The sequence below is a fragment of the Oncorhynchus keta genome, chromosome 11 (assembly GCF_023373465.1).
Source record: "Oncorhynchus keta strain PuntledgeMale-10-30-2019 chromosome 11, Oket_V2, whole genome shotgun sequence".
Taxonomy (NCBI): domain Eukaryota; kingdom Metazoa; phylum Chordata; class Actinopteri; order Salmoniformes; family Salmonidae; genus Oncorhynchus; species Oncorhynchus keta.
Genome location: NC_068431.1, coordinates 36,484,087 through 36,508,899, shown reverse-complemented (window position 1 = coordinate 36,508,899; position 24,813 = coordinate 36,484,087). Strand labels below are relative to the sequence as shown.

Genomic DNA, 24,813 nt, shown 5'->3' with positions numbered 1-24,813 from the left:
TGATAAGTTTGCCACCGGAGAGAATGCTCAAGGTTCTTGTATATCAGTGATTTTCAAGGCGGTAACACCAATGACATAAAACTGAGGGACACACATTATACTAGTAAAAAAATGTATGATTTTAATAGCCTTTTGTTTTTATTGATCTATACAATAAATTAAATACTTTTGTTCACTGTCTAGAATTCAAAATACTAGATCGATCTCTAAATCCCCAAAACACTACACCTCTACACATAACCCTGGGAACAAGCCAGTTGTCTAGCCCCCAGTAGTTTGTACAATGCACACTAATAGATTTGTTGCAGTATAAAGGACTTACATAAACTCAGCAAGAAAAGAAACGTCCTCTCACTGTCAAATGCGTTTATTTTCAGCGAACTTAACGTGTAAATATTTGTATGAACATAACAAGATTCAACAACTGAGACATAAACTGAACGTTCCACAGACATGTGACAAACGGAAATGGAATAATGTGTCCCTGAACAAAATGGAGGTCAAAATCAAAAGTAAAAGTCAGTATCTGGGGTGGCCACCAGCTGCATTAAGTACTGCAGTGCATCTCCTCATTGTGGACTGCACCAGATTTGCCCATTCTAGCTGTGAGATGTTACCCCACTCTTCCACCAAGGCACCTGCAAGTTCATAGACATTTCTGGGGGGAATGGACCTATCCCGCACCCTCCGATCCAACAGGTCCCAGATGCGCTCAATGGGATTGAGATCCGGGCTCTTCGCTGGCTATGGCAGAACACTGACATTCCTGTCTTGCAGGAAATCACGCACAGAACGAGCAGTATGGCTTGTGGCATTGTCATGCTGGAGGGTCATGTCAGGATGAGCCTGCAGGAAGTACATTGAAAGTACCACATGAGGAAGGAGGATGTCTTCTCTGTAACGCACAGCGTTGAGATTGCCTGCAATGACAACAAGCTCAGTCCGATGATGCTGTGACACATTGCCCCAGACCATGATGGACCCTCCACCTCCAAATCGATCCCGCTCCAGAGTACAGGCCTCGGTGTAATGTCATGCCTCCGTTGATAAACACGAATCCGACCATCACCCCTGGTGAGACAAAACCGTGACTCGTCATGGAAGAGCACTTTTTGCCAGTCCTGTCTGGTCCAGTGACGGTGGGTTTGTGCCCATAGGCGATGTCGTTGCCAGTGATGTCTGGTGAGGGCCTGCCTTATAACAGGCCTACAAGCCATCAGTACAGCCTCTCTCAGCCTATTGCGGACAGTCTGAGCACTGATGGAGGGATTGTGCATTCCTAGTCTAACTCGGGCAGTTGTTGTTGCCACCCTGTACCTGTCCCGCAGGTGTGATGTTCAGATGTACCGATCATGTGCAGGTGTTGTTACACGTGGTCTGCCACTGTGAGGCTGATCAGCTGTCCGTCCTGTCTCCCTGTAGTGCTGTCTTAGGCGTCTCACAGTACGGACATTGCAATTTATTGCTCTGGCCACATCTGCAATCCTTATGCCTCCTTGAGCATGCCTAAAACACGTTCACACAGATGAGCACGGACCCTGGGCATCTTTCATTTGGTGTTTTTCATACTCAGTAGAAAGGCCTCTTTAGTCTTCATAACTGTGACCTTAGTTGCCTATCGTCTGTAAGCTGTTAGTGTCTTAACGGCCGTTCTATAGGTGCATGTTCATTAATTGTTTATGGTTCATTGAACAAGCATGGGAAACAGTGTATAAACTCTTTACAATGAAGATCTGTGAAGTTATTTAGATTTTTACGAATTATCTTTGAAAGACAGGGTCCTGAAAAATGGACGTTTATTTTTTTTTGCTGAGTTTGTTTTCTTATTAAATAATAGTTACATAAAATGGAAAACGTTTTTGTCATTTGAAAGTGTATTTATATGGTTTCAAAGGGACAGCATTTACCACCGCAATGAAATAATGACCCTTCAGCAGATAACAATCCAAAGGAAAAACATGCTACTTCATACATTGTTCATTTTACTTTTCAAATGTTCAGTTCATCCACCATTTTATATCATCCATAGAACCATGCCCCCAGGCCATGTCCAACCCAGTCACTGATATTCTAATACACCCCACTCCAACCCCCCTCCCCAACCCCAAGCGCAGCGTTCCATTCAATAACAACAAAACATACCCTTGCACCTCTTAAGGTATAAACATGAAACAAAATGCAGCTGAAACATAACACAACTATGTACCTTGCCACAAAATAAAAGCAAAAGACCAGAACAGAGGCAGAACAAAGCAAATTTGACCATACAGTCTCTTTAATTAGTGCATAATTAAAGCATATTTAGCTTCCTTATTTATATGCATAGTAACCATACTATCACTATAGCACATTTAGAGGAGATGTCCTAAAGACTAGCAGGGAGGACAGACACACTAGTGAGCTGCATACTAAGCCCCAGCCCCCTCTTCCTGTCCACTCTCAGCCCTCCTGGCTGTAGCATAAGCATTTTACATTTTAATCATTTAGCAGACGCTCTTATCCAGAGTGACTTACTGGAGATATTCGGGTTAAGTGCCTTACTCAAGGGCACAGACAGAGTTTTCACCTAGTCGGCTCAGGGATTTCGAACCAGCAACCTTTTCGGTTACCGGCCTAGTACTCTTAACCGCTAAGCTTCTATTATAACATATTTGGTTGTTGAGTATTTGATGCCCCCCATCCCAGCCAAAGTGAAGCCTCCTGTCCAAGCAAACCCCATTTGGTCAAAACCACCCATCCGATATATAGGGGTGCTGAACCCCTGCCACCACCACCCTGGGAGCCCCGAGGACGAGGGACGGGGAGAGGGAAGCATGCTGGGGGGGGGGTCAAGGTCTTCTTGTCGTTCATTCCTGTGCCGAGCAGAGAGAAGCAGTGTCTTTAAGGGGTTGTAATGATTTCCTGTTTCGAGATGAACAGAACATGGATACGGTCATTATGGCGTGAAGGGTTAATCCATCAGCTGTAATTACAAAAGATGTGTTTCTTGCTGTTTACCACTCACTGTTATCTGCCATACTACTCTTTCATTCAGCATTGGAAAGACAACAAGCTTGATCTCTTCTAGTCCTATGATTGACTTGATGTCATAAGAGTGCTGAGACTGACAGTGGATCAACTAGGGCTGCACGATATGGGCAAAAAATACAAATCTAAAAAGCATCGTTCTTGTTTGGAACACTATTTTGGCTGCATCTGACGTAAAGGAACAGCATACAAATGTATAGGGAATCTAACAGTGAGGAGGAAATGCTCTGCTGAGTGACAGGCGCATGGTGTGTGTGGGAAGGCCACAAAAGGAGAGAGACAGAGTAAACTATAAAAACAGACGTTACACCCAGTTAAGAAGTGTTTCAAAATATTGCACGCCATATGGATCTCTTGCGATATGGATATTGCACATGTCAATATTGTGATCTCTGTGAATTGACTTAATTGTGCAGCCCTACTCAAATCCCTTGAAACGTCTGTGCTGTCACCCTAAATCCATTCCAAACTTTCTCACAACCCCATGCATGACTCTCACAAACAACAAGGGTGCCTGTCCAATTAAGCATCCACAACCCCAATATGGAATTTAGTAGAGTCGGGAGAAAATGAATTAATTTTATTACTAACAGAAAAAGGCAGAATTTAACATGCTCTCTCCATGCCATCAGGTCCTGGTCCTGAGTCAACTTCCATCCATCATCCTCTCATCACAGGCTCTCCTCACACGACGGACCCTTGCCCAGCTTCTGACAGGGCCAAATAGTAACAGCCCAGTGAGGGACCCGAGCTCTCCCTCCTGGGCAGTACACACATGGTTAATGCTATTTGGCCATGCCTGAATGGACAGATGAATAGCCCTTCCTAATCACTAATTATCATTTTCCTTTTAACCACTAACCCTAACCTTAATCGTTACCCTAATGTTACCCCTCACTTCAAACTCTAAACTGAGAACAATAGCTGATGTACTTACTCATCAGTATAGCTATACAGTAGTTTGTCCTTTCTAGCATGGCCATCAAGTTTCTACTTCCTCCCTGCTCTACCTGTTTGATCATCTCCCCCGTCCGGCTCTCGATTACGATGGTCTTGGTATCCTTGACAGGCGATGTGGAATTGTAGTCATCAGTTAGCAGGCCCAGGAGGGGGTACTGGTTCCTGTACCTACACATCAGTTATACACAGTAAGGACCGCATACTGGTTGGTTAAGTACCTACTGTACACCAGTACAAAATCCTGTTTTGGGAAATACCACACTAGGCATCCGAAATTACATTAACCCATTTTAGAGGAGCTACTGCCCCAAATATTCCCCATATACAATAGGCTCATGGTATTGTTGGGCTGACCTTTTGGTGATAGTGGTCGTGGTGACGTTCTTGGAGCTGTCTCTCTTCTCCTGCTGCAACAGCCGGATGTCCTGGAGGTTAAAGATCAGAGATGGGAGGTCAAAGGTGAATAGGGAGGGAGGAGGAGGAATGAGGCCTGTGCCGTAATATAGGTGTTAATGATGGAGCTAAAGGTGCACAACGTGTCAGGTAAATACATTCCTGAAGTGACATTAAAGGATCCTTTGGAGCAAAATTAACACAACAACTGTGAGATAATATAGTCAGACTGGCCTAAACAAAACCAATCACTTAATTATAGAAACAAGTTAGGCAACAAACCCAATAAGCGGGGTAAGAACAAACCCTAGAAGCAGGGTAAGAACAAATCTAGAAGCAGGGTGAGGACAGACCCTAGAAGCAGGGTGAGGACAGACCCTAGAAGCAGGGTGAAAAAAGACCCTAGAAGCAGGGTGAGGACAGACCCTAGAAGCAGGGTGAGGACAGACCCTAGAAGCAGGGTGAGGACAGACCCTAGAAGCAGGGTGAGGACAGACCCTAGAAGCAGGGTGAGGACAGACCCTAGAAGCAGGGTGAGGACAGACCCTAGAAGCAGGGTGAGGACAGACTCTAGAAGCAGGCTGTTTTTCTAATCCAAAATTGTTGGGTTAGTTTGGTTCTAGATTTGTCCAATTACAGGAGTAGACATTTCCTAGATCTGTATGTATCTAAGGGGCCGGGCTGACCAGTAGCTATGACCCCTGACCTCTTCCTGACGTTTGATGACGACCTCCCGCTGCTCCAGTGTTGTCAGCAGCTGTGTGATGCGGAGATGCAGGCTCTTGTCACCTGACCTCTCCGTGGTGTACTCTGTGGTGATCCGCGTCAGCTGGGACTGGACATACCGACAGATAGTCAGAGACACTCACAGTCAGTATAACCACTAGCTACCCATATTTCTTCTCACAAGCACAGTCAGTACTGCTACAGTACTTCCAACAGAGCAGGAAGGCCCCATCCTTGTATCCATGCATCCCTGTAGGCATCTTACCCTGAGGCTCTGCAGTTCCTTGTCCTTCTCCTGGCGCAGGGCAGCTAGCTGCTCTGAGTACTGACGTGACAGCTCCTCTGTATTCATCTGAATGGTGCTACTGCTACACTGGCCAGCCAACTGGATGAAGATGGATACAGAGGGAGACAAGTTAGTTAACAAGTTCGATCTATGAGAATAATTCTACAGTCGGATACTACAGTCATCATGAGTAAAAGGAATTGCTAACATGAGTAAAAGGAATTGCTAAGAGCTTATTCTCTGAAGTGAGATGGGTTAGAGCCAGAGATGGAGGAGGGTAGCGTTAGAGTACCTTCTGTTTGAGCATCTCGTTCTCCTTCTCCAGGGCTCGGTAGCTCCCCTCCAGTTCTTTGATGCGGAAGTCCCTGTTTGAGTCTGTAGTGCGGCTGCTCAGGAGCTGAGTCTCCAGGGTCCGCTGGCTGGAGCTGGTCTCCTTCAGAGAAATCTATATGGATGGATGGATAGAGTTACCCACACACAGTCATACACCCATTGCACTAACATACAGGGCAGAGATACTCTCTTTCAAAAACACCTACAGAAGAGGTGTACACACAGGCAAACACAAACAAGCAACACACAGTGGAAGAAACACACATACACACACTCTCACAAATTCTCACACACACACACCTACCTGTAGCTGTCTGTTGTTCTCTCGTATGGCCTCTAGGAGGCGGTCATACTGCTCAGCCTGGTCAGCCTTGAAGCTCAGGTCTCTCTCCAGGGACTCCTTCTCACTCTCCAGATGCTGGGAGAACAGAGACAGAGGCAGTAAGACTCTGTAAGACAGCCTGCCTGCATGTATATCTCAATGAGACATTTAAGAGCATAAGAGTGACCCAGGGCCCAGATCTTACCCTCAGATCCTCTGACATGTGGATCATCTCCTCCCTCAGGCTGCTGAAGGTAGTCAGAAGGAGACTCATGGTCTTGTCTGCTGTCATACGGGTCTGAGAGGGTGGGAGCGAGGGAGTGAGGGAGAGAGAGCGAGAGAGTTGAAAAATAAAGGAGAGATATTGATGAAAGAGAGGTTAGGTGAGGTTTAATGAGCCCGTTTCAGGCATAGTGGAGCAACCAAAGGAATATATTTTCCATAGGCGGATTGTCCGTCGAAATGAACAAAAAATTATATAAATATTATATATTTTTTAATATAATGGACACGACTTTTAGCCCAGCTTTTAGCCCAGCTTGGTAGGGGGACACGACTATTTTTCATAGCAATCTATAGTATTTGGCTGACCAGTGTGCAACGGCCGGCCCCCCTACCAAGCTGGGCTGGCCCGGTGGCGCAAATTCACAAGTCAAACGCACATCATCAGAGAGTGAGACCCCCCCCGAATCTGTCAGTCACTCAGTCAAAACAGAAAAACGGAAAGGTGGTGCCAAAAAAGGGCTCTTGAGGCCGACGCATTTTCTAAAAGTTGTGGTTCTGTTGGTCCGAGTGTTGTGTCTGTGAGAAATGACAGATCAGCTGCAGTGGTGCAGGCAAGGAAGGAAGAAAACAGAGAAATACACACTCCTACACACTGACACAGATCATGATGCCTACTGCTGCCAGTTAGACTTTATATTTTGGCTGTATATTGTACTATGAAATATATTTAATGTCGACTATAGTAGGCTAATTAGGGAAGGGAGATTTTGGGCAGCATTTAGACACTTGTCTATTTGCAATATACCTGAACAAGTTGTTAGATAGGCTTTTATAACACATAGCGAAGGCAATAGGTATCTACTAGACATGTACTCTGCATATACCTCTTTTAACTAAACACAAGCCAAATGAAGGCACATTTGGGGACTGTGTATTTTAATTGCTTTATCAAAGATTATTCACTTCTGCATCTCAGTCTCTTCAGCCCAGCGAGTGAGTTATTGAGCTGTAGTAACAAGTGACTAACAAGTGTCAGATAACATTACATAGCCACCGCACTTAAGGCTGGAAAGTCCCGCCAATCTCTAGCATATTTCATTTGTTGAAAGGCCAGTCACTTCTTGGCAGAAAAATACGCATATGCACGCAGCACTGTCAAATGAAGCACAATGCTGGAAATCAATCTGCATCCATATACACTATTCCCAGCATCATTCTTGACAAACATAGAATGTCATATATTGAATTCAATAGAAGAAAACAGAGAGGGAGAGAGAGAGACTGCCAGTTCCTTAATATAGTCATTGGCTGTATTATACAGACAAAACATTAAGGAACTGGCAGTCTTTATCTCTACTGCTCTCTCTCTGCTGTCTTCTATTGAATTATATGTAGCCTAATATCTAAGGGGGGTGGGGGGGGGCACTTGACATGCACTAATTTGAAATATGTATACTGACCAGAAATATAAACGCAACATTCAACAAACATATTTTACTGAGTAACAGTTCATATAAGGAAATCAGTCAATTGAAAAACATTCATTAGGCCCTAATCTATGGATTTCCCATGACATGACAGAGGTGCAGCCTGGGTGGGCCTGAGACGGCATAGACCCACCCACCTGGCTGCCAGGCTGACCCAGTGGGGACCCAGTACTCCTTGTTCAGTATAGTTATGCTGTTATAATGTATAATATAAGCCAATGGTCATCTATAAGGCATTTATTCAGTGATTTTCTTCTTTCTTTAATATATGTGTTTATTCATTCACAACTAGAATGGGTAACACTTTATTTGCAGGGTCAGTAATAAATCATTTATAAGGCATTTATAAGTTCTGTGTTCACCATTTTTTTTATCATCACTCCCACATTAATAATCTATTTACTAATCATGATTAAGTATTTTTGCAGACCCTAATCTAAAGTGAGGGCTATTTATAAATATTATGAGTGACCAGTGTAATACGGGGTGTTGTAGTAGCTGACAGCCCCACCGGTTTGTGTCAAGTACTGTTGGGTTTTTCACACTCAACAGGTTTCCGTGTGTATCAAGAATGGTCCACCACCCAAAGGACATTCAGCCAACTTGACACAACTGTGGGAAGCATTAGAGTTAACATGGGCCAGCATCCCTGTGAAATGCTTTCAACACCTTGTAGAGTCCATGCCCTGATGAATTGAGGCTGTTGTGAGGGCAAAGGGGAATATTAGGAAGGTGTGTAAATAACTAGCGTACTAACATTTACAAATGTGGGCGTAATGATCAATAAATGGTGAGCAAAAGGTTTGCTCATAATGCCTTATAAATGGTTTATTATGGACCCTTAAAATAAAGTGTTACCCTGGTCGTCGGGTCCCAGTGATGCTAGTCTTATAAGCACAGACATCTAGCTGCTGCTGCAGCAGTCAAGTGTAGTGGTTGTAGGGAGAAAACAGTGGTTGTACGGAGAAAACAGTGGTTGTAGGGAGAAAACAGTGGATGTAGGGAGAAAACAGTGGTTGTAGGGAGAAAACAGTGGTTGTAGGGAGAAAACAGTGGATGTAGGGAGAAAACAGTGGTTGTAGGGAGAAAACAGTGGTTGTAGGGAGAAAACAGTGGATGGAGGGAGAAAACAGTGGATGGAGGGAGAAAACAGTGGATGGAGGGAGAAAACAGTGGATGGAGGGAGAAAACAGTGGATGTGGGGAGAAAACAGTGGATGTAGGGAGAAAACAGTGGATGGAGGGAGAAAACAGTGGATGTAGGGAGAAAACAGTGAATGTAGGGAGAAAACAGTGGATGGAGGGAGAAAACAGTGGATGGTGGGAGAAAACAGTGGATGTAGGGAGAAAACAGTGGATGTAGGGAGAAAACAGTGGATGGAGGGAGAAAACAGTGGATGGAGGGAGAAAACAGTGGATGGAGGGAGAAAACAGTGGTTGGAGGGAGAAAACAGTGGATGGAGGGAGAAAACAGTGGATGGAGGGAGAAAACAGTGGATGTAGGGAGAAAACAGTGGATGTAGGGAGAAAACAGTGGATGTAGGGAGAAAACAGTGGATGTAGGGAGAAAACAGTGGATGGAGGGAGAAAACAATGGATGGAGGGAGAAAACAGTGGATGGAGGGAGAAAACAGTGGATGGAGGGAGAAAACAGTGGATGGAGGGAGAAAACAGTGGTTGTAGGGAGAAAACAGTGGATGGAGGGAGAAAACAGTGGATGGATGGAGAAAACAGTCGTTGTAGGGAGAAAACAGTGGATGTAGGGAGAACAGTGGATGTAGGGAGAAAACAGTGGATGGAGGGAGAAAACAATGGATGTAGGGAGAAAACAGTGGATGGAGGGAGAAAACAGTAAATGTAGGGAGAAAACAGTGGATGGAGGGAGAAAACAATGGATGTAGGGAGAAAACAATGGATGGAGGGAGAAAACAATGGATGGAGGGAGAAAACAGTGGATGGAGGGAGAAAACAGTGGATGGAGGGAGAAAACAGTGGATGGAGGGAGAACAGTGGATGGAGGGAGAAAACAGTGGATGGAGGGAGAAAACAGTGGATGTGGGGAGAAAACAGTGGTTGTAGGGAGAAAACAGTGGTTGGAGGGAGAAAACAGTGGTTGTAGGGAGAAAACAGTGGATGGAGGGAGAAAACAGTGGATGGATGGAGAAAACAGTCGTTGTAGGGAGAAAACAGTGGATGTAGGGAGAAAACAGTGGATGTAGGGAGAAAACAGTGGATGTAGGGAGAAAACAGTGGATGGAGGGAGAAAACAGTGGATGGATGGAGAAAACAGTCGTTGTAGGGAGAAAACAGTGGATGTAGGGAGAAAACAGTGGATGGAGGGAGAAAACAGTGGATGGAGGGAGAAAACAGTGGATGTAGGGAGAAAACAGTGGATGGAGGGAGAAAACAATGGATGTAGGGAGAAAACAGTGGATGGAGGGAGAAAACAGTGGATGGAGGGAGAAAACAGTGGATGGAGGGAGAAAACAATGGATGTAGGGAGAAAACAATGGATGGAGGGAGAAAACAATGGATGGAGGGAGAAAACAGTGGATGGAGGGAGAAAACAGTGGATGGAGGGAGAAAACAGTCGTTGTAGGGCGAAAACAGTGGTTGTAGGGAGAAAACAGTGGATGTAGGGAGAAAAGTGGTTGTAGGGAGAAAACAGTCGTTGTAGGGAGAAAACAGTGGTTGTAGGGAGAAAACAGTGGATGTAGGGAGAAAACAGTGGATGTAGGGAGAAAACAGTGGTTGTAGGGAGAAAACAGTGGATGTAGGGAGAAAAGTGGTTGTAGGGAGAAAACAGTGGATGTGGGGAGAAAACAGTGGTTGTAGGGAGAAAATAGTGGATGTTGGGAGAAAACAGTGGATGGAGGGAGAAAACAGTGGATGGAGGGAGAAAACAGTGGATGGAGGGAGAAAACAGTGGATGGAGGGAGAAAACAGTGGATGTTATTTTCCGGAGTTCTAAATTGAGCAGCTGCTGAAAAATGAGCTCCTGTATATATTGAGATTTAAATGGTTTTTTAGAGTGAAGTACATCGAAAAAATCAAGAGAAAACTGCATGACTCAATAGAAGACAAAACAAGGAACAAACCAAAAAAGACAGGCTTTTGAAAAATTAACTATTTTTCATAAAATTGTACAGTTATCTTAGCTAGCTGAATTGCTAGCAGAATTGTTTACTTGTTGCTAAGCAGTTGCTAGGGACTCTCCTGGAAGAAGCTAGCTAGCTTACAAAGAATAACAACAAAAAATATCTAGTTAACAGAAGGAAGACAAAATAAGGACAAAAGAAGGACAGAAGAAAAAGGAAAAGAAAGAGGACAACAAAGTGAAACAGTCAGCACTTCTATTGCAACTTCGTATTTCGTCGTCCTAACGTAGTCTACACTGCTATCTGCCCAGCAGCTAGCCAGCTAGCAAACGTCCACCGTCTACCGAATAGCAGCACTGTAGAAACTATTACACTCAACTGAACGACTTGATTAGTGTAGTGTTAGCTAGCTACATAGTTGTCTTTGCTGTCTTCGTATCCAAGATAATTGTGTAGTTTAGAGCGTGTAGTCTTAGAGTGATTATCTTAATTTACCGAGGTTAGCAAGCCAGCTATTTGTCGTCCTTAACGTAGGAGACACTGCTAGCTAGCCAACAGCTAGCCAACGTCTACTGAATAGAACTTCCGCACTCAACAACCCGGTCGCATTCCGCTTCGCTCCACAGGTAGTATCACATTTTCATTTCATTTCATTACAGCACAACGGTTTGATTTGTTTGATCGTAGCTAGCTACATAGCCGTCTGTGTATCAAAGATAATTGTGTAGTCTAGAGCGATTTTCTAGGTCAGCTAGCCAGCTATTGTCGTTCTTTTAACGCAACGTAACGTAATCAACACTGCTAGCTAGCCAGCTAGCCCCGAATAGCAGCACTGTAGAAACTATTACACTCAACGGAACGACTTGATTCGTGTAGTGTCAACAACGCAGCCACTGCCAGCTAGCCTACAAAGTCAACAACGCAGCCACTGCCAGCTAGCCTACTTCAGCAGTACTGTATCATTTTTAATCATTTTAGTCAATAAGATTCTTGCTACGTAAGCTTAACTTTCTGAACATTCGAGACGTGTAGTCCACTTGTCATTCCAATCTCCTTGCATTAGCGTAGCCTCTTCTGTAGCCTGTCAACTATGTGTCTGTCTATCCCTGTTCTCTCCTCTCTGCACAGACCATACAAACGCTCCACACCGCGTGGCCGCGGCCACCCTAATCTGGTGGTCCCAGCGCGCACGACCCACGTGGAGTTCCAGGTCTCCGGTAGCCTCTGGAACTGCCGATCTGCGGCCAACAAGGCAGAGTTCATCTCAGCCTATGCCTCCCTCCAGTCCCTCGACTTCTTGGCACTGACAGAAACATGGATCACCACAGATAACACTGCTACTCCTACTGCTCTCTCTTCGTCCGCCCACGTGTTCTCGCACACCACGAGAGCTTCTGGTCAGCGGGGTGGTGGCACCGGGATCCTCATCTCTCCCAAGTGGTCATTCTCTCTTTCTCCCCTTACCCATCTGTCTATCGCATCCTTTGAATTTCATGCTGTCACAGTTACCAGCCCTTTCAAGCTTAACATCCTTATCATTTATTGCCCTCCAGGTCCCCTCGGAGAGTTCATCAATGAGCTTGATGTCTTGATAAGCTCCTTTCCTGAGGACGGCTCACCTCTCACAGTTCTGGGCGACTTTAACCTCCCCACGTCTACCTTTGACTCATTCCTCTCTGCCTCCTTCTTTCCACTCCTCTCCTCTTTTGACCTCACCCTCTCACCTTCCCCCTACTCACAAGGCAGGCAATACGCTCGACCTCATCTTTACTAGATGCTGTTCTTCCACTAACCTCATTGCAACTCCCCTCCAAGTCTCCGACCACTACCTTGTATCCTTTTCCCTCTCGCTCTCATCCAACACTTCCCACACTGCCCCTACTCGGATGGTATCGCGCCGTCCCAACCTTCGCTCTCTCTCCCCCGCTACTCTCTCCTCTTCCATCCTATCATCTCTTCCCTCTGCTCAAACCTTCTCCAACCTATCTCCTGATTCTGCCTCCTCAACCCTCCTCTCCTCCCTTTCTGCATCCTTTGACTCTCTATGCCCCCTATCTTCCAGGCCGGCTCGGTCCTCCCCTCCCGCTCCGTGGCTCGACGACTCATTGCGAGCTCACAGAACAGGGCTCCGGGCAGCCGAGCGGAAATGGAGTAAAACTCGCCTCCCTGCGGACCTGGCATCCTTTCACTCCCTCCTCTCTACATTTTCCTCCTCTGTCTCTGCTGCTAAAGCCACTTTCTACCACTCTAAATTCCAAGCATCTGCCTCTAACCCTAGGAAGCTCTTTGCCACCTTCTCCTCCCTCCTGAATCCTCCTCCCCCCTCCTCCCTCTCTGCAGATGACTTCGTCAACCATTTTGAAAAGAAGGTCGACGACATCCGATCCTCGTTTGCTAAGTCAAACGACACCGCTGGTTCTGCTCACACTGCCCTACCCTGTGCTCTGACCTCTTTCTCCCTCTCTCTCCAGATGAAATCTCGCGTCTTGTGACGGCCGGCCGCCCAACAACCTGCCCGCTCGACCCTATCCCCTCCTCTCTTCTCCAGACCATTTCCGGAGACCTTCTCCCTTACCTCACCTCGCTCATCAACTCATCCCTGACCGCTGGCTACGTCCCTTCCGTCTTCAAGAGAGCGAGAGTTGCACCCCTTCTGAAAAAACCTACACTCGATCCCTCCGATGTCAACAACTACACACCAGTATCCCTTCTTTCTTTTCTCTCCAAAACTCTTGAACGTGCCGTCCTTGGTCAGCTCTCCCGCTATCTCTCTCAGAATGACCTTCTTGATCCAAATCAGTCAGGTTTCAAGACTAGTCATTCAACTGAGACTGCTCTTCTCTGTATCACGGAGGCGCTCCGCACTGCTAAAGCTAACTCTCTCTCCTCTGCTCTCATCCTTCTAGACCTATCGTCTGCCTTCGATACTGTGAACCATCAGATCCTCCTCTCCACCCTCTCCGAGTTGGGCATCTCCGGCGCGGCCCACGCTTGGATTGCGTCCTACCTGACAGGTCGCTCCTACCAGGTGGCGTGGCGAGAATGTCTCCTCACCACGCGCTCTCACCACTGGTGTCCCCCAGGGCTCTGTTCTAGGCCCTCTCCTATTCTCGCTATACACCAAGTCACTTGGCTCTGTCATAACCTCACATGGTCTCTCCTATCATTGCTATGCAGACGACACACAATTAATCTTCTCCTTTCCCCCTTCTGATGACCAGGTGGCGAATCGCATCTCTGCATGTCTGGCAGACATATCAGTGTGGATGACGGATCACCACCTCAAGCTGAACCTCGGCAAGACGGAGCTGCTCTTCCTCCCGGGGAAGGACTGCCCGTTCCATGATCTCGCCATCACGGTTGACAACTCCATTGTGTCCTCCTCCCAGAGCGCTAAGAACCTTGGCGTGATCCTGGACAACACCCTGTTGTTCTCAACTAACATCAAGGTGATGGCCCGTTCCTGTAGGTTCATGCTCTACAACATCCGCAGAGTACGACCCTGCCTCACACAGGAAGCGGCGCAGGTCCTAATCCAGGCACTTGTCATCTCCCGTCTGGATTACTGCAACTCGCTGTTGGCTGGGCTCCCTGCCTGTGCCATTAAACCCCTACAACTCATCCAGAACGCCGCAGCCCGTCTGGTGTTCAACCTTCCCAAGTTCTCTCACGTCACCCCGCTCCTCCGCTCTCTCCACTGGCTTCCAGTTGAAGCTCGCATCCGCTACAAGACCATGGTGCTTGCCTACGGAGCTGTGAGGGGAACGGCACCTCAGTACCTCCAGGCTCTGATCAGGCCCTACACCCAAACAAGGGCACTGCGTTCATCCACCTCTGGCCTGCTCACCTCCCTACCACTGAGGAAGTACAGTTCCCGCTCAGCCCAGTCAAAACTGTTCGCTGCTCTGGCTCCCCAATGGTGGAACACACTCCCTCACGACGCCAGGACAGCGGAGTCAATCACCACCTTCCGGAGACACCTGAAACCCCACCTCTTTAAGGAATACCTAGGATAGGATAAAGTAATCCTTCTCACCCCCCCCCCTTAAAAGATTTAGATGCACTATTGTAAAGTGGCTGTTCCACTGGATGTAATAAGGTGAATGCACCAATTTGTAAGTCGCTCTGGATAAGAGCGTCTGCTAAATGACTTAAATGTAAATGTAATGGATGTAGGGAGAAAACAGTGGATGGAGGGAGAAAACAGTGGATGTTGGGAGAAAACAGTGGATGGAGGGAGAAAACAGTGGATGGAGGGAGAAAACAGTGGATGGAGGGAGAAAACAGTGGATGGAGGGAGAAAACAGTGGATGGAGGGAGAAAACAGTGGATGGAGGGAGAAAACAGTGGATGGATGGAGAAAACAGTGGTTGTAGGGAGAAAACAGTGGATGGAGGGAGAAAACAGTGGATGGATGGAGAAAACAGTGGTTGTAGGGAGAAAACAGTGGTTGTAGGGAGAAAACAGTGGTTGTAGGGAGAAAACAGTGGATGTAGGGAGAAAACAGTGGTTGTAGGGAGAAAACAGTGGTTGTAGGGAGAAAACAGTGGTTGTAGGGAGAAAACAGTGAATGTAGGGAGAAAACAGTGGATGTAGGGAGAAAACAGTGAATGGAGGAAGAAAACAGAAAGACACACACAAACGGACACGTGTACTGCCAGTTTATTGATATTTTGCCTCTATATTATATATGTAAGAGTAATTAACCTTTAGGATTGGGGGGACATGTATTGCAATGTAAGTAGTTAGCCTTTCATAAGGTATTATGAGCCAATGGTCATCTATTAGGCATTTATTCAGTAATCTTTCTTCCTTCTGCAGAGAGACAGCACAACAGGGAGGCAACAGAGGCACAGTTAAAGTGGTAAGTTGTATCTCCAGTGGTGATTTACATGTTATATTTGTCTTAAACATGAGCTGGTTAAAAAGGAGGAGGACCATGTTTCAAGGGTCACTGATACAGTAAATGGTGAGAAACGCTGTACTATAGTTGTCTATGTTATGTGTCAGTAGAATTACTGCCTGTGTGTGTAAGTAGCAGGTGCGGTGATGTGGGCTGGTGTGGCTGAAATGCCAGGGCTGAATTTTTGTCCCAGTCCGACCTTGGTGTTACCTGCAGCAGGTAGCGGAGCTGCTGTTTGGTCAGCTCAGATGCTCGTTTGGGGATCAGGGCCTCAATGTCCTCTCTCTTTACCTGCATACACAACAATGGTTACTTTCATTTAATACTTTCACTTCCAGCATATATAAATAGCTACTGTACAGCAATTTAAACAATACAAGACTAATATGATGTTATGTAAAACCATCGGTCGCTCCTCCCTGCTGTACCTTGTAGTCATTACTGGGATCTAAGAGGTGTTTCCTGGGAAAGAGATGGAAAGGTAAACACATTACAGGGCATGACAAACACACAATTAGACTAAATAAACCATCTTTGTCTCCAGTCTACACATGTTATGATGGAGTTAGCAGCAGGGATGTGTTTGTTCAGTGAATCACAGGTAGTATGAGTAAACAGAGAGTCTAGAGAAATGAAAGAAGTCAGGTCTGACTGACGGTTGTAATGTCTAGTGACTAATTACAGGATTTACGGTGATGGATGACACTGCAGGTGTATTTAGGACGTGTATTTAACCTGTGAGATTATATTAGAGTTTCACATGAAATTCCTGTGAATTTTACATTATTACATTGTGCACCTTTATTTATATATATATATATATATATATATATATATATATATATATATATATATATATATATATATATATACAGTGCCTTCAGAAAGTATTCATACCCCTTGACTTATTCCACATTTTGTTGTGTTACACGCAAGACATTTCAGCTTTTCTTTTTTATTTAATTGTGTGACAAATCATCTCAATTTAATCCATTTTAAATTCATGCTGTAAAACAACATGTGGAAAAAGTCAAGGGGTGTGAATACTTTCTGAAGGCACTGCATGTATTATATTCAGTTATAGAGCCTCTCAGTTAGAATACTAGCCCACAGCCTGCCTCACACCTTGACGGTATTTTATGGCCCAACCTGGCAAGTTAAGAGAGGTATAGGGACTGTGCCAAAGTCACAGAATGGCACTTGATCCAGACAGAGACAGCCAGGTATGCATTAATGAATCAATTATACTATCATACAATCAATTTATTTTTACCAATCTAACTACATAACAACATAATAGTAATCATTCATTGAAATGGTAAATCTCTATTGATAAACTGGGTAAATCAAGATGTAAGCTAGGCCTATTCCCAATACGGTTGAATGCATATTCAATAGGAGTGTGTGCATCTACAGTATTGAGTTATTGAGATGGTTTTGGCTGATGTCATTGGGCTACAGATGATTAACAATCTGTCTCCTTTCCATTTGGAACTTATTTTATTGTGCTGATCAACAACATTTGTATAGAAAAAGCAATCGGTTATTTGATAAAAGTGTGCCCTGTCTCTAAGACCTAATGACGTCATTCACACACACAGTGAGAGAGAGGAGAGACGTGACTGAGGCGAAGAAGACTAAGTTAATTAATAAAGTTCTTGGCAATGACTGTATGATTTTTGGTGACAGCTTTGAAATCCTCATATTTTGTGTTATGGTTCTAGGGTAGTGAATTGATGGTAGTACTAGGGTAGTAAATTGATGTTAGCTTCAGCTGTAAACTAGTAAGGAAAGTTAGCTTACAAAACTGGAAGCTACTGGTATCTTCTTGCCTAGACATTGTTTTGCAAACAGCAATGAACAGTTGCAACATTTCTACATGCCGTGTTGCGTTATTCAAGCGTGTTAGCTTCTGTGTAGCGTGAGTGGGGAGCTAACATGATGCAGCCTAGCTAAGGATTGTACCGGAAATAATGTGATATAACCTAAGATTTTTGGTGTCCATTACTGGACGTTACAGGAAGGCCCCATACAAACTGCCGCCATAGATCATTCAACTAACCTGTTCTTGGCTATACTTCTTTGTTATCAATTCAGTGAAAAAAGTATTTCAGAAATGTCAGTTTCCAGTTGCAGGTGTTTTTTTTGCCAATGGGCAGAGTGAAAAATGGGGAGTTTTATCTCTAATCTCGTGCTATTTCACACATTTTCCCATGAGGTTGAAAGAAAATATTGATGTTTTAGAGGTCAGGTATTCTTGAAAGACCGAAAAATCAACAAAAAAAATCAACAAATATTTGTCCTAATATTAACAAAATTTGAAATATATATTTTGATAGACCAAAGTATCAGCTATCACACCATGTTAAGGAACAACCTCATTTTTTTCATAAATCATTTTTACAATTATTGTAATTATTATAATTATTGTCAATTATTTAAACAAGTGTTTGAAGTCCATGATTGACCTATTAAGGATCGGACCCTTTTTTCAATTTCCACCCAAAATGACATACCCAAATCTAACTGCCTGTAGCTCAGGACCTGAATGCATATTCTTGATACCATTTGAAAGGAAAACTTAGTTAAATGTACACTGAACAAAAATGTAAACACAACATGCCACAATTTCAAAGATTTTCCTGAGTTACAGTTCATATCAGGAAATCAGTTAATTGAAATAATCCAATAGGCCCTAATCTATGGATTTCACATGACTGGGAATACAGATATGCATCTGTTGATCAAAGATACTTTTAAAAAAAAGGTATGGGCAAGGATCAGAAAACCAGTCAGTATCTGCTGTGACCATAATTTGCCATCATCCAGCACATCCAGCACGACACATCTCCTTTGTATAGAGTTGATCAGGCTCTTGATTGTAGCCTGTGGAATGTTGTCCCACCCCTCTACAATGGCTGTGTGAAGTTGCTGGATATTGGTGGGAACTGGATCATGCTGTCGTACAGTACACATCGATCCATAGCATTCCCAAACATGCTCAATGGGTGACATGTCTGGTGAGTATTAGAATTGTGTACAGATCCTTGCGACATGGGGCCATGCAGTATCATGCTGAAACATGTGGTGATAAGTGTGGATGAATGGCATGACAATTGGCCTCAGGATCACGGTATCTCTGACCATTCAAATTGCCATTGATAAAATCCAATGGTGCTTGTTGTCTGTAGCTTATGCCTGCCCATACCATAACCCCACCGACCACCATAGGGCACAACGTTGACATCAGCCAACCGCTCGCCCACACGACACCATCTATCTGCCCGGTACAGTTGAAACTGGGATTCATCAAGAGCACACATCCCCAAAATGCCATTGGCTGTGAACGATGAGCATTTTCCCACTGAAGTCGCTTACAACACAGAACTGCAGTCAGGTCAAAACCCTGGTAAGGATAACGAGCACACAGATTAGCTTCCCTGTGATGGTTTAGGGCAGTTTGTGCAGAAATTCTTTGGTTGTACAAACCCACAGTTTCATCAGCTGTCTGGGTGGCTGGTCTCAGACAATCGCAGGTGAAGAATCTGGATGGGGAAGTCCTGGGCTGGCGCGGTTACAGGTCTGCGGTTGTGAGACCAGTTGGACACACTGGCAAATTCTCTATAACGACATTGCTTATGGTAGAGAAATTTAAATTAAATTCTCTGGCATCAGCTCTGGTTGTCACGCCTTGGTCATAGTGTTTTGTGTTTTCGTTATATATTTGGTCAGGCCAGGGTGTGACATGGGTTTAAATGTTGTGTTTCGTATTGGGGTTGTGTAGGCATTGGGATTGCGGCTGAGTAGGGGTGTAGCGTAGGTTGGCTGCCTGAGGCGGTTCTCAATCAGAGTCAGGTGATTCTTGTTGTCTCTGATTGGGAACCGTATTTAGGTAGCCTGGGTTTCACTGTGTATTTTGTGGGTGATTGTTCCTGTCTCTGTGTAGTTTCACCAGATAGGCTGTAATTAGGTTTCATGTTCCGTTTGTTGTTTTTGTATTTTGTATAGTTATTTCATGTATCGTCATTCTCTTCATTAAAGACCTGAGTAACCACCACGCTGCATTTCGGTCCAACTCTCTTTCGACAAACGAAGAACGCCGTTACAGAATCACACATGGACCGAGTGGCGTGGTAACAGGCAGCGACAGCATGAGCAGCAAAAGGAGGATGAATTATTCGGAGAATGGACATGGGAAGACGTTATGGACAGCAGAGGTATGGAGTATACGACGTGGGAAGAAATAGACAGGTGGGCGGTCGACCCAGAGAGAGTGCCGGAGCCCGCCTGGGATTCGCTGGAGCAGTGCGAAGAGGGCTATAGGAGAATGGAGTCGAAGAGAAAGACACGGCGGCGCAGAAAAAAACCCGAAAGTCACCCCAAAAAATGTATTGGGGGAGGGCTCAGGGAGAGAGTGGCAGAGTCAGGAGTCAGACCTGAGCCAACTCTCCCTGTTAATTGTGAGGAGCAGCGATCAAAGGACTTCTGGACTTGGGAGGAGATATTAGACGGAAAAGGATCCTGGGCTCAGCCTGGAGAATATCGCCGTCCAAAGGAAGAACTGGAGGCGGCAAAAGCGTAGAGGCGCTGGTATGAGGAGGCAGCACGACGACGCGGATGGAAGCCCGAAAAGCAGCCCAAAAAAATTATTGGGGGGAGGCTTACAGGGAGTATGGCTATGTCAGGTAGGAGACCTGCGCAAACTCCCTGTGCTTACCGGGGGGCTAGAGAGACCGGGCAGGCACCGTGTTATGCTATGGAGCGCACGGTGTTTCCAGTGCGGGTGCATAGCCCGGTGCGGTTCATACCAGCCCTTCGTATTGGCCGGGCTAGAGTGGGCTACGAGCCAGGTAAGGTTGGGCAGGCTCGGTGCTCAAGAGCTCCAGTGCGCCTGCACGGTCCGGTCTATCCAGAGCCACCTCCACACACCAGTCCTCCGGTAGCAGCTCCCTGCACCAGGCTTCCTGTGCGTGTCCTCGCTCCAGTATCACCAGTGCCAGCACCACGCACCAGGCCTTAAGTGCGCCTCACCTGTTCAGCACAGCCAGAGCCTTCCTTCCCTCCTGCGCTGTCGGAGTCTCCCGCCTGTTCAGCGCTATCAGAGCCTTCCTCCTCTACAGCGCTGCTGGAGTCTCCTGTCTGTTCAGCGCTATCAGAGCCTTCCTTCCCTCCTGGGCTGCTGGAGTCTCCTGTCTGTTCAGCGCTATCAGAGCCTTCCTTCCCTCCTGCGCTGTCGGAGTCTCCCGCCTGTTCAGCGCTATCAGAGCCTTCCTCCTCTACAGCGCTGCCGGAGCCTCCTGCCTGTTCGGAGCAGCCTGAGCTGTCAGTCTGCATGAAGCAGCCAGAGCTGCCAGTCTGCAAGGAGCTGCTAGTCTGCAAAGAGCTGCCAGCCTGCATGGAGCAGTCAGAGCTGTCAGTCTGTATGAAGCAGCTAGAGATGTCAGTCTGCATGAAGCAGCCAGAGCTGTCAGTCTGCATGAAGCAGCCAGCGCTGTCAGTCTGTATGAAGCAGTCAGAGCTGTCAGTCGGCATGAAGCAGCCAGAGCTGTCAGTCTGCAAGGAGCTGTCAGTCTGCATGGAGCAGCCAGAGCTGTCAGTCGGCATAGAGCAGCTAGATCCGCCAGTCAGCCATGATCTTCTAGATCTGCCAGTCAACCAGTCTCTTCCAGATCTACCAGTCAACCAGTCTCTTCCAGATCTGCCAGTCAACCAGAATCTTCCAGATCCGCCAGCCAGCCAGGATCTACCGGAGCCGGCTACCTACCTGAGCTTCATCTCAGTACTGGGCTTTCTCTCAGTACTGGGCTTCCCCTCAGTTCCGGGCTGCCTCTCAGTTCCGGGCTGCCTCTCAGTTCCGGGCTGCCCCTCAGTTCCGGGTTGCCCCTCAGTTCCGGGCTGCCTCTCAGTTCCGGGCTGCCCCTCAGTCCCGAGCTGCCCCTCGGTCCCGAGCTGCCCCTCGGTCCCGAGCTGCCCCTCGGTCCCGAGCTGCTCCTCAGTTCTGTGGGGTTCTGGGTGAGGACTATTAGGCCATGGTCGGCGGCGAGGGTGGATTATCCCAGGACGCGAAGGGGAGGAACTAGGACATTAATGGAGTGGGGTCCACGTCCCGAACCGGAGCCGCCACCATGGACAGACGCCCACCCGGACCCTCCCTATGGTTGTGAGGTGCGTCCGGGAGTCCGCACCTTAGGGGGGGGGGGGGGTTCTGTCACGCCTTGGTCATAGTGTTTTGTGTTTTCATAATATATTTGGTCAGGCCAGGGTGTGACATGGGTTTAAATGTTGTGTTTCGCATTGGGGTTGTGTAGGCATTGGGATTGCGGATGAGTAGGGGTGTAGCATAGTGTAGAAAAGGCCCATGGAGTTGGTGGAATACTCCTTTAATTCATTGCCATTTACTCAGCTGGGCCAGGGGCGCTTTAATTAGGTCAGGTGGAAATGTCCTACAGATCTCAACTCCATAAAAGGAGGAAATGGCCATCGCCTGATCTCGCTGCTTTCTCTTCCCTAACTCCATCTGATCCAGAAGTTCTGTGCGTCCATGAATCCACAGACTACTCAGTAAATATACCACTTTATGGTTAAAGGAATTCCTGCCTCAGTCTCATACATTCCTCTGTCACCTGACACGTGACCACCTGTTCACCTTCACTGTCAGTCATCCTACCTGTCCAGCAACCCACACAGATTCCACTAATCTTTCACATAGGTTGGCTGCCTGAGGCGGTTCTCAATCAGAGTCAGGTGATTCTTGTTGTCTCTGATTGGGAACCGTATTTAGGTAGCCTGGGTTTCACTGTGTATTTTGTGGGTGATTGTTCCTGTCTCTGTGTTGTTTCACCAGATAGGCTGTAATTAGGTTTCACATTCCGTTTGTTGTTTTTGTATTTTGTATAGTTATTTCATGTATCGTCATTCTCTTCATTAAAGACATGAGTAACCACCACGCTGCATTTCGGTCCGACTCTCTTTCGACAAACGAAGAACGCCGTTACACTGGTGGACATTCTTGAAGTCAGCATGCCAATTGCACGCTCCCTAAAAACTTGAGACATCTGTGGCATTGTGTTGTGCACACAGGTACATATTGTCCCCAGCACAAGGTGTACCTGTGTAGTGATCATGCTCTTTAATCAGCTTCTTGATATGCCAAACCTGTCAGGTGGACGGATTATTTTGGCAAAGGAGAAATGCTCACTAACAGGGATGTAAACAAATTTGTGCACAAAATTAGAGAGAAATAAGCTTTTAGTGCATGTGGAAAATTTCTGGGATCTTTTATTTCACCTCATGAAACTTAGGCCCAACACTTTTCTACATGACATGAATAAGGGGTGCTTATGGTATAGCTCACCCTGCTCATTCCAAGTCAATCTGAGTTGACCAAATCTCTGGACACATCTTTTAGGAATCACAGTTTTGAGAGAAATATTCTTTCAATTCACAGAGGGGTATTGCAAGAAACTACATAAGATCATGTTTCAGTTAATATCCATTATTGCATTTAATTAAAAATGTTAACACTTTTTTAGAGTTTGAAATTTGTTCCGGACAAGGGCATTTCCAGGCATAGAGCCAACATGGAAATGTATAATATTTAAAGTATTTAGAAAATTCTAAAAACAAATATTTTCCATATAAAATTCCCATAAATGTAAATTTGAAACTAAAATAATGCAACAAAATTAAAGAAATTAAAAAAAAGTTCCCCTGCAGGACAAGGATTGTCCTGACTTTTAAGATTCCTGAGCTAATTTCCTGCTATTCAAAAATTAATATTCCATGAGGCTGAGAGAAAATGTTGCAATTTTAAAGCACATTTCCTGTAATATATATATATATATATTATTGCTTAGGACTTCTTAATATCTGGGGGGGGGCAACCTCTGGGGGGCCCTCGGGCCTTGCGAGGGCTGAGGGGGTGTGTGCCACGCCACTGTATTTCATACTGTAGCCTAGTCTGGACAGTTCAGTAGGATCTAGATTTGCCCTCTCCCTTGGGTTTCTGTCTTGTTTCTTTCTTATTGATTCTGTTATGTGTTGTGCTGGGGGGGAAAGCTATATATATAAATATGGCTATATGTTGAGAAAATCAAAACACACCTTCCACGTATCTTGGCCACATGTTCTGAGATGCAGGTGTGGATGTCACAGTTCTTCCTGTAAACCTCCGCCAGCAGCTCTCCGAAGAAACGTGTGTCCATCTTCACCACGGGCACTACCTCCCTCACCTCACTCTTTATCCCCACCTGAGACACGCTCTCTATCACCCTCTTCACCACATTCTCCTTAACGATGTTCACCATCTCCTCTTTAACCTCCTCCACCTCCTGGGAAAAAGAGAGGGAACGAGTTGAATCTTAGACATCAATCTGTCACAAGCAAAAGAGAGAGACATACCCACCATCATCATGGCATGTAAGAGCAATATGGCATCTATACTTATTGAATTAATCACCCTACAGTGGGTTTACTATAATACAAGACATGCAACTGTTCTAGGTCATGTCTATCATATATGGCTGTCAACAGTCATGGTTGCCAGGATGTAGGAATGGTTCAAATGACTGACAATGACTCTGGCTCTATATTGCTCTTGAACAATCAGACGGAGACCAATAAATCTTGTCAGATCCATGGCCTCCATTATTTGTTACAATTTTAAGATGTTCTGTTGTTTTTCAGCAGTATTTCAAAATTGTGACAGGTTGGCAGTTCTTAGAATTGATACAGGTTCCAGATGTTTTGCTGGCGGAGGGGGACAGAGAATCTGTTGGGAAGTTGTCTCAACTCAACTCAAATCAAATTGTATTTGTCACATGAATACAACAGTGAAATGCTTACTTACAAGCCCTTAACAGTGAAATGCTTAGTTACAAGCCCTTAACAGTGAAATGCTTAGTTGCAAGCCCTTAACAGTGAAATGCTTAGTTGCAAGCCCTTAACAGTGAAATGCTTACTTACAAGCCCTTAACAGTGAAATGCTTAGTTACAAGCCCTTAACAGTGAAATGCTTACTTACAAGCCCTTAACAGTGAAATGCTTAGTTACAAG

General features: G+C 45.6%; 1 protein-coding gene across 2 annotated transcripts in view; it reads right to left on the bottom strand.

Annotated features, from left to right (window-relative positions):
- Positions 1-351: 351 nt before the first annotated feature.
- The window catches only part of LOC118390139 (protein POF1B-like), a 60,022-nt gene continuing 35,560 nt past the window's right edge, over positions 352-24,813 (bottom strand). Inside the window, exons 2-12 of one of the 2 annotated variants that reach the window (XM_035780404.2) lie at positions 23,863-24,089; positions 16,188-16,221; positions 15,970-16,050; positions 6,253-6,345; positions 6,030-6,143; positions 5,685-5,837; positions 5,372-5,491; positions 5,087-5,215; positions 4,342-4,412; positions 4,038-4,155; positions 352-2,901 (exon numbers count right to left, since the gene is read on the bottom strand). In XM_035780404.2, the coding sequence (XP_035636297.1) occupies positions 2,881-2,901; positions 4,038-4,155; positions 4,342-4,412; positions 5,087-5,215; positions 5,372-5,491; positions 5,685-5,837; positions 6,030-6,143; positions 6,253-6,345; positions 15,970-16,050; positions 16,188-16,221; positions 23,863-24,089 (1,161 nt within the window). In that variant the 3' untranslated portion in view covers positions 352-2,880. The remainder of the gene's footprint in view (positions 2,902-4,037; positions 4,156-4,341; positions 4,413-5,086; positions 5,216-5,371; positions 5,492-5,684; positions 5,838-6,029; positions 6,144-6,252; positions 6,346-15,969; positions 16,051-16,187; positions 16,222-23,862; positions 24,090-24,813) is intronic. The other variant, XM_035780405.2, reaches the window with a different exon arrangement.